The following is a 16,457-nucleotide window of genomic DNA, read 5'->3' on the forward strand; positions in this document are numbered from 1 at the left end:
AAGGTTCTCCTGCCCTCCCAGTCACTCAAGCTTGCCACCTAGGTGTCATATTTTCAACTCCTCACTCTCACCACCCCCTCTCTCAGCCCTACCCCTCCATTTCCAATCTGCTATAAAGTCCTGTCAATTTTATCTTTATAACATCTCTCTTTTATGCCCCCTTTACTGCTGCCACCCTGGTTTAGGAGCTCATCACCTCCCACTTGGACTGTAGCAGTAGCCTACCTGTGGGCATCCCTGTCTCAATTCTCCCCCCACTCAGGTCCATCCTCCACTCTGCTGCCAAAGTGATCTTCCTAAAGTGCAGGTCTGACCATGTCATACCACACAAACACACCCACGCACACACGCACACACACATACGCAGAGTAAACTTCAGTAGCTGTCTTGTAGACATGTCAGCAAGCATTTATAAAGCACCTACCATGTGCCAGCTACTGTGCTATCGGAGTAGGTGACATGCAAATAACCATGTATGTATAAGGTATACAGGCAGTAAATTGGAGTTAATCTCACGGGGAAGGCACTGGATGGGGGTGGAAAAGGTGGTGGCCTGAGAAAGACCTTGCACAAAGTAGGATTTAAGCTGAGTCTTGAAGAAAGCCAGGAAAACTAAGAAGTGGAAGCAAGGAGTAAGTGTTTAGCAAACCTTTTAATGAAGTATCTCCTACAACTTTTGTGGCTAAGTTAGAGAAGCGTGGACTAGACAAGATAGCCTTGTTAATGGTTCAGTATCAGTATGGCAGGATCTCTCCTGTGCAGGACCCTAGGGCTTGGTGCTTGGTCCTGTGCTATTTAATATTTTTATCCAGGACTTGGATAAAGGCTAGATGGCATGCATGTGGCTCCCCAGTCCTTGAATCCCTCCAGGCAAACACAGGATGTGACATGGATACATGATGGGATGTTGGACAGATTTACAGGAACCAAGAGGAAGGAGGACTTGCAGGGCATCAATCAATGAGTACCCCAAACTTTAAGCCTCCCCCAATTAAGAAACTTTTCTAACCTTGCAGACATAAACCAGCCAGAGTTGGCTAAACTGATTATTATCAGGAGACACCTGCATTCATTGCCCAAATGAAACTTATTAAACCAATGACTGGGCACACAAGAATGTCCCAGCACCTAGGCAAGGTCAGTCAGTAGTCAGACATGGAGTCACCTCTGTCAGCTAGGCCAGTCTTCACAATCTCTCTCCCCTTTTGTAACTAAACTTCTTGATAAGGCTGTCCACAATCAATGCTTCCGCTTCTTTTCCTTTCACTCTCTCCTTGACTATCTTCATGAGACACGCCGCCCGCCTCCAGACGGAACGGCAGTGAACTCATGGTACTTCTTTGGCTATGGCTGATATGGGGATTGCTTGACACCCACATGCCAGCCCTCACTGACATCTCTGCGGCCTTGGATACCATCAGCCACCCTCTTCTGGTCATTCTGGATTTGCCTGACAACACCGATCTCTTCTGGTTCTTCTGCCTGTCTGAGCGATCCTTAGTCTTCTTTGCTGGATCTTCATCCAAATCCTATCCATTAAATGTGGGCGTCACCCAAGGCCCTGTCCTAGGTCCTCTTCTCTCCTCTCCCTATACTGATGATCTCATCAGCTTCCATGGATTCAGTACCGTCTCTATGCTGATAATTCTCAGATCTACTTATCCATCCTTAGACTCTCTCCTAACCTCCAGATTTGCTTTTTTGAAGTACCTGTTATGTATCTGAAGCTGGACATCCTGTAGAACATCCTAAACTCGACATCTAAAATGGGACTCGTTTTTACCTTCCAACCCAATTCTGATCTTGCCTGTTACTGTCAGGTGTACCACCATTGTCCCAGTCCCCCCAGCTTGCAACCTGGGTGTCAGCCTTTATTCCTTACTCTCTCTCACTCCCCATATTCAGTCTGTGGCTCCATACAGTTGATTTTAGCTTTATAGCATCTCCTATATGTGCCTTTTTCTCTTCTGACCCTGCCACTTTTCTGGCAGAGGCCCTCATCACCTCAAACCTGGACTATTGCAGCAGCCTGCTGGTTTGGGTTCCTTGCTTCAAGTTGGAGCTCTCCACCCCAATTCATTCACCCTTCATCCAGCCGTCAGCTCCAGGCATTTTGGCTGGCTGTAACCTCTACCTCGATTACTCTTCCTCCTCATCTCTATCTCCTGGCTTCCCTGACTTCCTTCAAGGCCCAACTAAAAGGCTACCTTCTATAAGCCTTTCCCAATCCCCTTGTATACCTCTTGTTTGTACATAGTTGTTATCTTTGTGTTGTCTGTCCTATTAGACTATGAGTTCCTTGAGAGCAGGGACTAGGTTTTTGTTGGGTTTTTTTTTGTTGTTTTTTTTTTTGTTGCTTTTCTTCGTATCCGTAGCGCACAGTCCCGGGCACATAGTAGTTGCTTTATAGATGCTAGTTGACTAGCTGACCAACATGCAATAATTTTTTTAAACTGTAAAATGTTCCAAATTCTCTCCCTCCTTCCTCCCCTCATTGAGAAGGCAAGCAATAAGATAGTTATTATGCATTTGAACTCATGCAAAACATATGTACATATTGGCCAAGTTGCAAAAAAAAAAAAGACGCAAGAAAAATAAAGAGAGAAAAAAATATATATATATACTTCAACCTGTACTCAGAGTCCATCGGTTCTTTATCTGGAGGTGGATAACGTTCTTTGGAATTGTCATGGGCCATTGTGTTGATCAGAGTTGCCAAGTCTTTAGCAGTTGATTGTCATCACAATATTGCTGTTACTGTGTATAGTCTCCAGGTTCTTCTCAATTTGTATCAGTTCATGTAAGTTTTCTGAAACCATCCTGTTCATTATTTCTTACAGCACAATAGTATTCCATCACAATCGTATGCCACAGCTTGTTCGGTCATTCCAATTGATGGGCATCCCATCAGTTTCCAATTCTTTGCCACCACAAAAAGAATTGCTGTAAATATTTTTGTACAAATAAGTCCTTTTCCCTTTTCTTTGATCTCTTTGGGAGGCAGACCTAGTAGTGGTGTTGCTGGGTCAAAGGGTATGCACAGTTTTATAGCCCTTTGGGCATAGTTCCAAATTGTTCTCCAGAATGCTTGGACCAGTTTACAACTCCACCAACAACAGTGTATTAGCCTACCCATTTTTCCACATCCTCTCCAGCATTTGTCCTTTTTTGTCATCTTAACCAATCTGATGGGTGTTAGGTGGTACCTCAGAGTTGTTTTAAGTTGCATTTTTCTAATGATTAGTGATTAAAACATTTTTTATGTGACTATAGATAGCTTTTGATATCTTCTTTTGAAAACTGCCTCTCATTCTTTAACCATTTTATCAGTTGGGGAATGGCTCTTATTTTATAAATATGACTCTTTTTTCTGTATAGATGAGAAATGAGACTTTACCAGAGAAACTTGGTATAAAATTTTCCCCTAGTTTCTTGCTTCCCATTTAATTTTGACTGCATTGATTTTTGTTTGTGCAAAAACTTTAATATCATGTAATCAGAATTTTCCTTTTACCTCTCATGATCCTCTCTATCTCTTGTTTGGTCATAAACTTCCCGTAGCCACAGATCTGACAGGTAAATTTTTCCATACTCACCTAATTTGCTTATGCTCAGCCTTTATGACATTGGATAAACTTTTGTATGAGAACATAACCTATGTGGGCATCCTTTCTTTCATTTATTTCCCATCTTTTATTTCCCGTTGTTCGACATCATAACTTATTTAAATAGCTCAGTTTGAAATTATTTTAAGTGTGTGCTGTGCCTTTTTCTCAGTTTTATTCTTTGTATTAATTTTGATCTTTAGGCTAACAAGCTTTTTGTCTAGCTGAACATAGGGAGTTGATTGAGGAATGATTGCCACATCAGTAATGAGTCATTTCCTGTGTATGAGTGCATGTGAATTTGTAAATCCATTTCATTTTGCGATATTAGTTGGTGTTCTCCATGTCCAGCACTTTCTATTGTAACCTTTATATAGCCCTTAAAATCTGCCATGTGCTTTATGTATGTGTTCTCATTTGATGAGCAGAACAACCCTATGGATTAGGCTCTTGACTTGCCCATGATCACATAGCTGAGAAGTATTAGAACTGGGTTTTGAACCAGTCCTCTTGACTTCAAGCCCAGTATGCTTTCCACTATACCATCCTGCTTTTTGCAGGGCAGGGCATTTCTGCATGGTGGCTTACTCTGCTGAACCCCTGGGCTTGCTTCTCAGTGGGTGACTCTTCCCTCACTTGTAATCCCAGGTAAGATACTGCTGTGTTCATTCAGAAGGAATGCCCTAGGACTGGCAGAAGCCTCCCAGTTCTGGTCCATCATCACCTCAGTTCTGAGGTCCTCCTGCTTTCTGGGAAGGAGGTCAGAGAGGAGAACTCCTTGTTGAGAAGCCTCACCCTCATTCATGATGCTGATTCAGTATATTTCTCAAATCTTCATTTCTGCAGGTTAGGCTGTATCTAGCAACAAACCTCTCTGGGTTTCAGATTTCCACAGTTTTTTAAACTGGTCAAGTTGTTCCTATTGGTTTGTGCAAATGAGTGACTGGGGAAAAGGTACAGGGACAACCTATGTCAACTTGAAAAGAGATCTCTTTGGGGCCTGCCTCCGGTATCTGTGCTTGGACCTCTGCTGTTTAACATTTTTGTCAGTGTTTGACTATTCTTAGCAACACAATGATCCAAGACAGTTCTGAAGGACTTAGGACAAAAAATACTCTCCATCTCCAGAGAAAAAAACTGATAGAGTCTGAATGCAGATCGAGGCATACTTTTTCTTTATTTTTCTTGGGTTTTTGTTTGGGGGCGGGATTTGGTCTGGGTTTCCTTTCACAACATGACTAATGTGCAGATATGTTTTGCTTAACTGCACATGTATGACCTATATCAATTTGCTGGCTTTCTCATTGGAGGGGAGGGAGGAAAAGAGGGAGGGAAAGAATTTGGGACTCAGAATTTTTGGATGAATGCTAAAAATTGTTTTCGCACCTAATTGGGGGAAAAATAAAATATTAAATTAAACATTTTGATCAGCAACTTGTATAAAGTCCTAGCTAACATGCTTATCAGATTTATAGATGGCACAGAGCTAAGATAGATAACTAACATCTAGATGATAGAATTGGGATCAGGAAAAAAAAATCTTGACGGGCTAATAAGATGAAATTCAACAGGAATAAATTTAAAGGCTTACACTTAGGTTAACAAAATAAAGTTCATAAATGTGAGATCAGAGAGGCATGGCTAGATAGCTTTTCCCTGTACTCTGTAGGCCTGCCTCTGTGGTCCATTTGGTTTCTGAGGCACATCCAGCCCCACAGCTTATTGGACCTCACACTAGAGCTAGAGGGCCTTACCTAGCATCTTAGAGTTAGCAGTAACAGCAGAGGTCATTTGGTCTAACCCCTTGCCAAAGCATAAGTATTTTCAATTAAAACCCCCCTTTAAGACTGCTTGAGATAGGGAAATTTCAAGATGGCCTGTTATATTTTTACCATTTTTGCTTTATTCAGATAACCTTGATTACAAATCCTGGCTTCTGTTTTCATTTACACAACTATTAGCCTGTCGTGTTCACAAAGCTCTAAATGGAGATTTTTAAAAAATCATATTTATTAGATTCTAGATCCTCTGGACTAGGTTGAGCCAAAGCTGGCCTAATGAATGTAGTGTCCAACTGACCTCTCTAGACCTTTCCCTTCAGTACGAGGCACTGTATACACCTAAGGAGTTGGGACTCAAAGGACCCAGATGGAAGTATGAAGTTTTGGTTTGGTTTTGGTTTTTTACTGGTCCTGTAACTTCTACAGTGTAGGGAGCTTCCAATGAGAAACTTTTTTTACCAGCGCAAATCAGTGTCTTTGTGATTGAATATGCTCATTACTAATCATATGCAGTAATAATCATGATATCATTTAAAATTTTACTGATTCTTCATCTACTGCAAAGAAAAGCTTATACTTCATTATAACATGCTTTCTGAGAGGCAGCATGTTAGAGTGAATAGATGGAGGACTCCAGCAGCATCAGCAGAGACCCGGGTTGAAGTTCCTGCCTCCTGCACTTTCCAGTTGTGGGACTGTTGACAAGTCACCTAACTTATTAAAGCCTCTGTCGCCTTATCTGTGAAATAAGGTTAACAATACCATTGGCACATGGCTCACAGAGTTCTGGGGAATCTCAAATGAGATACTGCGTGTGAAGTGTTCTGCAAAACCCAAAGCACCGAATAAATGTTAGATGAGTAGTTGCAGTTAAATCATAGCTGTGTTTGTGTCACTGTTTAGATTCCAGAATCCGATCTTGATGGCTTTTGCTGACTCCAGAAGAGTCAGGATATAACCTTGAAAAGAACAGCTCCCATCTTCTTTCTCTCATAAGAAATTGGTTTCGCTAATTTGATCAGTAATATGAATATTTGATCTCCCTTGTGTTCCTTAGGTAAAAACATTTCCCTAGTTTGAGGCTAGTTCCTCTGAGTCAGTCAACAAGCATTCATTCACATCAGGGTTATGTTGATGATAAAAAGAAAGGCAAGCTGTGGCCCCTGCTTCTAAGGAGCTCACATTCTAATGGGAGAGATAATGTATAAGTGATTGTGCACGTGTATACGCAGTGTAAATAAAAGGTGAATCTCAGAGGGAAGTGAGGGGATAGGGGCCAGATTGGTCAGGTTTAGGCTCAGGTGAAATTGAATTGATTTTTAGAGATTGTTAGGTGAGGAAAGAACATGTGTCATTGGGACATTTGCCTTTTTTTTTACTAACTATATTTTGCTCCTTCCTATCCTATCCCCCTTTATTCATTTTTCTCCCTTGACCCTGTCCCTTTTCAAAAGTGTTTGCTTTTGATTGCCTCCTCCCCCTATCTGCCCTCCCTTCTATCATCCCCCGTTTTTTATCTCCTTCCTCCTTCTTTCCTGTGGGGTGAGATACGCAATTGAGCGTGTATGTTATTCCCTCCTCAAGTCAAATCAGATGAGAACAAGATTCACTCATTCCCCCTCACCTGCCCCACCTACCCTCCTACAGAACTGCTTTTTCTTGCCACTTTTATGCGAGATAATTTACCCCATTCTATCTCTCCCTTTTTCCCTTTCTCAATATATTCCTCTCTCATCCCTTAATTTGATTTTATTTTTTTAGATATCATCCCTTCATATTCAACTCACCCTGTGCCCTCTGTCTATATATGTATGTATATTCCCTTCAGCTACCCTAATACTGAGGTTTCATGAATTATACACATCATCTTTCTGTGTAGGAATGTAAACAAAACAGTTCAACTTTAGTGAGTCCCTTATGATTTCTCTTTCTTGCTTACCTTTTCGTACTTCTCTTGATTCTTGTGTTTGAAAGTCAACTTTTCTATTCAGCTCTGGTCTTTCCACTGAGAAAGCTTGAAAGTCCTCTATTTTATTGAAAGTCCATATTTTGCCTTGGAGCATGGTACTCAGTTTTACTGGGTAGGTGATTCTTGGTTTTAATCCTAGCTCCATTGACCTCTGGAATATCGTATTCCAGGCCCTTTGGTCCCTTAATGTAGAAGCTGCTAGATGTTGTGTTATCTTGATTGTGTTTCCACAATACTCAGATTGTTTCTTTCTGGCTGCTTGTAGTATTTTCTCCTTGATCTGGGAGCTCTGCAATTTGGTGACAATATTCCTAGGAGTTTTCTTTTGGGGATCTTTTTCAGGAGGCAGTTGGTGGATTCTTTCCATTTCTGTTTTACCCTCTGGCTCTAGAATATCAGGACAGTTCTCCTTGATAATTTCTTGAAAGATGATATCTAGGCTCTTTTTTTTTTAATCATGGCTTTCAGGTAGTCCAATAATTTTTAAATTATCTCTCCTGGATCTATTTTCCAGGTCAGTGGTTTTTCCAATGAGATATTTCACATTGTCTTCCATTTTTTCTTTCCTTTGGTTCTGTTTGATAATATCTTGATTTCTCATAAAGTCACTAGCTTCCACTTGCTCCAATCTAATTTTTAAGGTAGTATTTTCTTCAGTAGTCTTTTGGACCACCTTTTCCGTTTGGCTAATTCTGCCTGTCAAGGCATTCTTCTCCTCATTGGCTTTTTGGAGCTCTTTTTCCATTTGAGTTAGTCTATTTTTTAAGGTGTTATTTTCTTCATTGACTTGTTTTTCATGGTTTTCTCTCATCCTTCTCATTTCTCTTCCCAATTTTTCCTCTACTTCTCTAACTTGCTTTTCCAAATCCTTTTTGAGCTGTTCCATGGCCTGAGACCAGTTCATGTTTTTCTTGGAGGCTTTTGATGTAGGCTCTTTGACTTTGTTGACTTCTTCTGGCTGTATGTTTTGGTCTTCTTTGTCACCAAAGAAAGATTCCCAAGTCTGAGACTAAATCTGAGTGCGTTTTTGCTGCCTGGCCATGTTCCCAGCCAACTACTTGACCCTTGAGTTTGTCGTCAGAGTATGACTGCTTGTAGAGTATACAGTACTTTGTCCCAAGCTTGAGGGGCTGCACTGTTGTTTTCAGAGCCATTTCTTTACAGCCAGCTCTGCCACATCAGCGCTGCTCCTCCCCCAAGAACCGCCAACCCGGACCGTGACTCAGATCTGAGCAGGCTCTGCACTCCCTCTTGGATCCGCCACTTAATTCCTCCTACCAGGTGGGCCTGGGGCTAGAAGCAACTGTAGCTGTAGTTCTGTAGCTGCAGCACTTCCACTGCCCCAGGGGCAGTGGCCAAACCGCGAACTCCTTCCACTCTGTCCCCACAGTTTTTTCCCACTAACCTTCTCTGTTGTCTTTGGTGTTTGTGGGTTGAGAAGTCTGGTAACTGCCACAGCTCACTGATTCAGAGCGCTAGGGCCTGTTCTGCCTGGCTCCAGACTGGTTGGTCCAGGCACAGCCCATGCTGGGCTGTGCTCCACTCCGCTCCCAGCTTTGTGTGATAAACCTTACCCTGCGACCATTCAGGCTGTCCTGGGCTGGAGCCCTGCTTCCCTCTGCTATTTTGTGGGTTCTGCAGTTCTATAATTTGTTCAGAGCCATTTTTATAGGTGTTTGGAGGGTCCTGGGGGAGAGCTTTAGGCGAGTCCCTGCTTTCTGGCCGCCATCTTGGCTCCACCCTTGGGGCATTTGCCTCTTGATAGTTGGTATTCAGTTGGGCAGAAGCTGTGGTTTGTTTTATATTGGGTATGTATGTACTGCCTTTTATGTACAAAGATGGTGCTACTTATGCACTGACTGTAGGAAATAACCTCTGAATTGTTCTTCTGGTAGCAGTGGCAGGTGTGGAATGGTGTGTTCAGGCTATGCTCACCTCACCTTCAGCCATTGGTCTGACTAATGGCACACATTAGAATGAAGGAACTCTTGGTGTTGACAACACACTGAATTATACATTGTGGAATCTGTAGACTTGAGTAACTCTCAATCTCTGAGCCCATGAACTGACATTCATCACTATCCTGTTAGTAGTATCACTTCTGAAAATGACCCATCCTGGGCATACATGGGAAGGAAGGGACAGGCCAAAAGGCATTCACCACCTTGGTCTAGTCTGTAGTTCTGGGCTGACCCTGAAGCCCATTAGTCCCTGCTCAGCCTTCTCCAGGGGCCCCTATACAGCCACTACCCGAACTGACTCAAGCAGTTTAGAATATTCTTTTTCCTTCTAGGCACAAACAGACTTCCCAGAGACACCTCGGAGGACTTTCCACAAACTCACTACATTGGTTCTTGGGGTTCAAGTTAGAGGATCACTTCTCCCTTTGAGAAGAGGGGGGGCAGACTACGGTGTCATTGATGCCTGGAATTCCAAAGGAGGGAACTCCCTCTGCTGATGCACATGGGTATTTGCCCTGAAACTTAGGGCCTGAAAAGAGCAGCCTTTGGTGCCCGAGAGGTCACAAAACCAGCATGCATCAGACTCAGTCTTCCCCCACTGCACTGTAGGCTTTCTCAATTACTTAGAAATTTGTCAGGGGAAAAAAAAAAGAAAAATTTAATCCTTTGACTAATTCAGTTACTTGATCTTTCTCATGACTCTCTACAAAAAGGTATGAAAATATCTGTACTAAAAGTTGTTTGGAAACAGCAAGTGTCACTTCTTGTGTGTGATAGTTTGGCAGACTAGATTTGTAGGATTTTAGGAAATGATATTGGAGTGACAGGATCTCGGTTACCTGATCTCTCTTCTCTGAAATAAGGTCACTGTGGTTCATATCCCTTGGGAATTGAGAAAACCTGTTTAAGGGTTTGCTTTGTTGTCATCAAACAGAAAGAAGAAGGGAAGGTTCAAGGGCAGCTTAATAAGTCGGACTCCGCCCAGTATGTGCGGGAGCTGGAAGAGCAGATAGCGGAGCTGCATCATGAGGTGAGTTGGGGTAGGGTGGGAGGGCTGACAGCCCCTCGTCATCTGCTCCTCTTTCTCTTCCCAGCCTCCATGCTTTAAGGCATGTTCATTCTTACTGATGACATTTTTTATGACTTTGAGGAAAAAGTCCTGGTATGCACCATTCATTATGAGCCTAACTAGTATTTGTAAAGGTGATATTGTTGTTTAATGTTCCTTTAACAAGGATTTTTTTTTAATGAATCTATTTAAGCCCCAAGTTAGAATTTATGTTTTCTCAAATCTCTTAATCTTTCAGGAAGGAACTTACAACATTTAAAATTATCTTATTTAAAATTTTCATATTAAGTAGTTTTTGTTATATATCTGTTTTCTAAAAGCAAATTCACAAGTCATTGCAATGACCATAATGTCCCTTATGCCTGTAGAATAGATGTGTGGTGGGTGTTTGCCGTTGGGGGCAGAGGGAAGTCTTTCTACCTCCGTCACCTCTCCCCCCTTATGCTGGTATTACTGAGATTGCAAAAAAGGATACTTGCTTAATGTCAGTTAACAGATTTCTTAGTATGTGAACACTTTTAAACTGACACCACCTTGAATCTGTGAAATTCTCAGGAAATTTTAAAGTATCTTCACTGTTGCTGTGGTATTAACTTAGACTCTTTGGATTTTCTTTTCATTAAAATTCAGCATGTGAGATTTTTCCTTTTACCATGTAATTTTCAATGTTCATAGCTTTGTTAGCTTTTTCATTAGCAGGATATAGGTCATGCCATTTTATGTCTTTAAGATAGGTTTTTGTCTATCTAATATTCCTTATTTGATTGTATCATATACTTTATATGGAGTAACCATTTTGTTATTTTAAAATTACAGTAAAGAAAATAAAGTAATATCAGCTTACTATTACAGGTTTTGAAATTACAGATGCTAAATAAAGCTCATTTGACCCCACAGTGAGGTTGAACTCTTAGGAACAAAAGCTTTCACATCAGTTTGCAACCCACTTCATTTCCATTTAAAGGCTGAGAGACCCGCGCCCTTCCATTTTACAGGAAAGGTAAACAATCTTGGACTTTCTTGGATAGATTAAAGAGTAAATTCCAAAGGTAGAATTCTAAGGTAGAATCTCTTAAATTCAGAATCTTAGTAGAAAATGCTTGTTATGAGATTTCTGTCTAGAGCTGTCTCCTGCTCTGGAGGCAGCAGGAGAGTGCAGTTGGAGCATCTCCAGCTTTGGAGTCCAGAGACATGGCCATGGTTCTGACTGCCCTGCCATGTGATCCAGGGCAAGTCACTGAATCTCTGAGGCACAAGCTCCTCCTGCGTGAAATGGGAAGAATGAGTCCCACTCTGTGTCTTGATCTCTCAAGGTTGGAGTGTGGATCCAGTGAGACAGAACGTATGAAAGTACCTAACAGGGTCACATCTAACATCAGTGTGAGCTCTTCAAGGCATCATGACCAGTTTGCAGGGCATTCAGACCCTTTCCTCTCCATTATTGCTTTCTTTGGGACCTTTCAGATATGTCCCTCAGACATACCTTCTAGATATGTCCCTCAGAAAGAAAAGCTGGAATTGAAATTAGCCAGCATCACCTGTTGATGCAGTAGAAATGAGAGGTAAAAAACTTTTTTTTGTATTCTCTGAATTTTAGAATAATTGAAGCATGATAATTCTTTGAAGAGCTATATTGTTTTTGTAGAAAACTGTCAAGTCATATGTGAGTTAACCTAATTGGCAACTCTGCTTGTTTTTAATACTGTAAAGTAAATTTGTTAAGCACATAAAATCTAGAGCTTTGGGTCTGAAGATAAAGAGGAAGACAGTTATTGGATTGCCACACATGAGATTTGAGGGACCCAAAATCTATTATTTAAAAAAATAACAAAACTCATAGCCATTTGTATGGCACTTTTTAGAACCAGCTTCTGTGTTAGGTGTTCTGGCACACTCCTCTCATGCCTCCTCCTGGGGAACCTGAAGCAAAGTTGGATAGTTTGAGCTGAGGAGTTCTGAGCAGTAGAGCTGAGGGAGTATTCACAGAGGCACCCTCATTGTTGTGGGGAGTAAGGGACAGTGTGCTCCCTGAGGAGGCAAATCAGCCTGAGGCATTAAAGGAGCATGCCAGTCAGCAGTGGCATCTGGCCCCTATGGGGGCCCTGAGCCCAAGCAAAGCAGGGGTACCCAGGCTCCCCTGCCACAAAAGTAAGGGTCTGTTTTTGTCTAGAACGTTGTTAATTCCTCTCCTGTGGTTTGAAGCCTGCTTTGATATCAACAAACAGTAATAGTGGGAATATACTGGAAAAGCTCAAGCCTCGGTCGTCTCTTCTCTCACATTCTGTTGAACTCCAGCAATGGGAAAAGTCATTACTTTAAGAGGCAACTTATTCTCTTTTTTGATAGCCATTGGAATCTATAAGGCAACATAAACTGTACAAAAGACATGTAAGCCTGCTCCTTAGACTACTATTTATAGTTGAGAAGATCCAGGCATGAGGTATGACTGTAAAGCATTGGGGTGGGTGGTCATGCAGCTTGTGGAAACAGTTTCAGGATACCTTGTACACAGCCACGAAAAGGTTAGTGAGCCAGCTAGCCTGATGGCCCCACAGAGAAGGAGCAGTGGGTCATGTGCTGATTGTGCATTTCAGAGTTAGAAAAAGAAACTGAGAGAGCAGTGTGAGCTAGCCATTGGGGAACAAGGTGGAACCTTGGGAAAAGTTCTGAACTGGCAAAGAAGTGGGACGGGCTAGGGTGGCACCATGAAAAAGTCAACCTGGAAGCAAGAGGCGATGGTGTGTGCTGTGTTTATTTAATCTCCTGAGGGTAGGGACTACCCTTATTCTTTTTACTCCCCAGCACAGGGCCTTGCATACAGTAGGCACTTAATATTAAGTTGATTGCTGAAATTAAAAGAAGTGAAAATTGAAATAACTCCTTATCTTCATACTTCAGTGAATAAATGAGAAGTAATTCATCAAATACTTAAAATATTCTAAGCACCGGACTTACAAACACAAAAGTATTCATCCCCTCAAGATGCTAACAACACGTAAGGACTAAGGACGTTTGGGTCACACAGCGATGGTGAGAGGACCAATAGGGCAGTTGGTTGACACGCCTTTTCTAGAAGCAATGGTTCTATCAGTTTGGTTACAAGAGAGGGAGGGGAAGGGGGAGCAAGAGCCAGTGCCAGTGAGAGGAAGGATTTCTAGGATCATCAGTGTGTCTGCCTCATCCACCAACAGGATACAGCCCATTCACAACTTTGGAGATGGCCTCTTGAGTATTGCAGTGTCCGGAGAACTTGTACCCCTGTGACTCACCTCTCCCAATGGGCCGAGCGGTCCTCTGGCCCCAGACACGCAGTGCATCCTGAGGCCCATCCTCCAAGCCTTTCTCCCTTGTCAGTCACCTCTAGCCCTTATTCTCCACAGACTCAGTCATCTCTGTCTGTGCCACTGTAAAGCAGTGAGGTTCAGAGTTGGAAGAATTCATATGTACGTAAAATATGGGAATTCTCGTTGTTTGCTGTCAAGCAGAGCATCCCCATGGAGGTATAACTTCGATAAAGGAAATTGAAATACATAGAGTACAGTTCCACCTCCTCTTTTTTTTACCCTGAAATAACCATTTAGAATAAAAATTTGCTCCCAAGAAATTATTTCTGTTATGTTTGGCTAAACCTAGAGCCTTGTGTCAACAACATAATAACTGTGCATTATTTTTTATAACTTTTCAAAAATATTTCAAATCCTCTAACAGTGGATGGTTATTCTTTTAGATCCAAAGTATTATTTACCAAGGATTTTTTAAAAAACTGTTAGTAAGCACTTAATAAATTCTTGTTGATTGATTTTTCTGGTCCAGTGTTAATATGTTTGTACGTTTCAGGTTTTTCTCTAATTAAAAGATTTAAAATGTCAAGCCCCAACACTCCCCAAGCCAAAGTACTGATTCCTGTGGATTTATGACTAAATTCACTACTTCTTGCATCAGTGAAATGTTACAAGCCACTTCTTAGGGGGAAAAAATGCATCATATCAAGGGAATGTGTGAGTTCTGAGGAAAATCCGTTTCACAATGGAAAAAGATAATAGACTTTTCTAATCTCTCTGGTCTTCTATTTGCGGTTACCACTAGAATTGGCGAGAGCCTTTGAACTTCAACTTGGAAAATGTGTTGAAATGGCTTGAAATGTAAGTGCTCTCTTTCTCAGTGTGACCTGTTAGTGGCCTCTGTGTTTTATCTGCACTTCTCCAAATGCTGAAGGAAACGTTGAGACAAACTTGCAAGTTCATCTTCCTGGAGATAGGGCCATGTTGTGCATGTCAGACTGACCACAGCCACTCATTTTGTGCATGTATGACATGTCCATGAAGATGAAATACCCAAACCCCTATTGTGTACCTTAGAAGTTACTGTGATGGTTTGATTACCCCACAGAGATTTGAGTCAGAATTAAAATTCTTGGCCGAAACTTGGCACAAAATATCAGGTTATTTAAGTTAGATTTATCAACATACCAATGTTATTCCTGGGAAAAGATTTTAGAAGCTGATTTAGAAGATGATTATTCTAGGTATAGGCTAACATCTGCTTTCTAGTATAACCCTATTATACTGTACATAGACTAAGAGTTCAGAGAGGCAGTATGGATTAGTAATAGAGAGAAATCAAAGGAAATCAGCCAGACTTGGAATCTTGCCACTGACACATCCTGGCTTTGTGACTCTGGACAAATCACTCACCTTCTCAAACAACTATCTAAGACTCTAAATCGCAGTGAAGGTGCGAGCCTACACTGGCAGAGGATTTCCTCACTGGGAGCTTCCTTTGCCAGTAATCACAGGTCTAATTCTTATCCCAATACCAAAAATTAAATAATTTCCAAATATATATATATATTTTCATTAAAATGGAAATAAATGGACTTGCATTTTTTAATGTATGCCATTCCCTTAGAAGAGAGCGACAGTGTGGTATTAGTAGATAGAAGGGCAGCCTTGGAGACAGGAAGATCCAGAATCAAACCCACAGGCCCATCCCTTATCCTCTGACCCCCAGTCCATTGTCTGAGAACTCTGTATTAGGGAGAAGTTGACTTGCAAGATATAGAGGGAATTTCCACACCAGGAGTTCCCCCAGACTGCTGAACATGATTCTAATATGTCCTATGCCACCAGAGTGTTCTTTGCTTTAGAGTTATGCAACTTTTGTAGAGAGTTAGTGCCTGAATTGGCCCTCGAAGGAAGGTAGAAATTTTAGTGGATGAGAGCACAGGATTGCAGAGTTAGAGGTGAAAGGGACCCTTGAGCACGCGGGATTTGGAGTCAGGAGATGGGTTTAAGACCTGTACATGCCAGATAGCATTTTGTGACCTTAGGCCCATCATTTCGTTTCTCTGGGTCTCTGTTTTCCTCATCTGGTTTTGTTTTGTTGTTGTTGTTTTTTTTAAAAGAGATCTGAACTAGAGAGGCCTTTCACAAGTTCCTTCTAGCTCTAAATCTATGATCCGATGGTTGAACCCTACTCCCTCTCATTTTGTGGATCAAGAAACTGGGTGAAGTCCATTTTGGGCATAGAGGAGGAGGTGACATGGGAAGAAGGAAGAGAAAAAATGAAGGACCCAAGCTACGCTTCTTGCATTGCCTTCAACTAGTCTTTGAACCCTGGGCAAGTTACTCTCTGGGCTTGTTTACTCTTTCACAAAATGGGAACCCTTCCACACACCCTTCCTTTGACCTTACAGGGCAGGGCATTTTTGAAATTATACCAGTAAGTATTGCATTTATTTTATCAGAAATCTTTTGTTACTTGTACCAGACGGACATTTTAGGAATTGAATTTGACAATACAAAAGTACTAAAAGCATTTCTGAAGCTTCTTAAATTTTTATATGCTGATAGTTCTTCTGGCATCTGCCAGTTAATGTAAAATGTCTTTGTCTCTGGGTTGTATGCATAATTAATTGCCATCATAAAGGATGAAAAGAAAAGTCATCCAGACAAGATGGAATGGCTTTCCTTAAGCCTTCTATATTTCCTACTAATTGAAGAGGGCTTATGAACTAAGAATTAAATGAGATAAGGCTTCATTCTCTACATCCAGTTACAAATAGAGTTGTTT

General features: G+C 41.5%; 1 protein-coding gene across 6 annotated transcripts in view; it reads left to right on the top strand.

The window, feature by feature from the left end:
- Positions 1-16,457, top strand: part of EVI5 (ecotropic viral integration site 5) — a 204,482-nt gene that overhangs the window by 162,988 nt on the left and 25,037 nt on the right. For 5 of the 6 annotated variants that reach the window (XM_036754609.1, XM_036754604.1, XM_036754607.1 and 2 more), the window contains one exon: positions 10,251-10,346. In XM_036754609.1, the coding sequence (XP_036610504.1) occupies positions 10,251-10,346 (96 nt within the window). Of the gene's footprint in view, positions 1-10,250; positions 10,347-11,237; positions 11,301-16,457 lie in introns of those variants that run through there. The other variant, XM_036754608.1, reaches the window with a different exon arrangement.

Source organism: Trichosurus vulpecula, chromosome 4 (assembly GCF_011100635.1).
Source record: "Trichosurus vulpecula isolate mTriVul1 chromosome 4, mTriVul1.pri, whole genome shotgun sequence".
In the NCBI taxonomy this organism is placed as follows: domain Eukaryota; kingdom Metazoa; phylum Chordata; class Mammalia; order Diprotodontia; family Phalangeridae; genus Trichosurus; species Trichosurus vulpecula.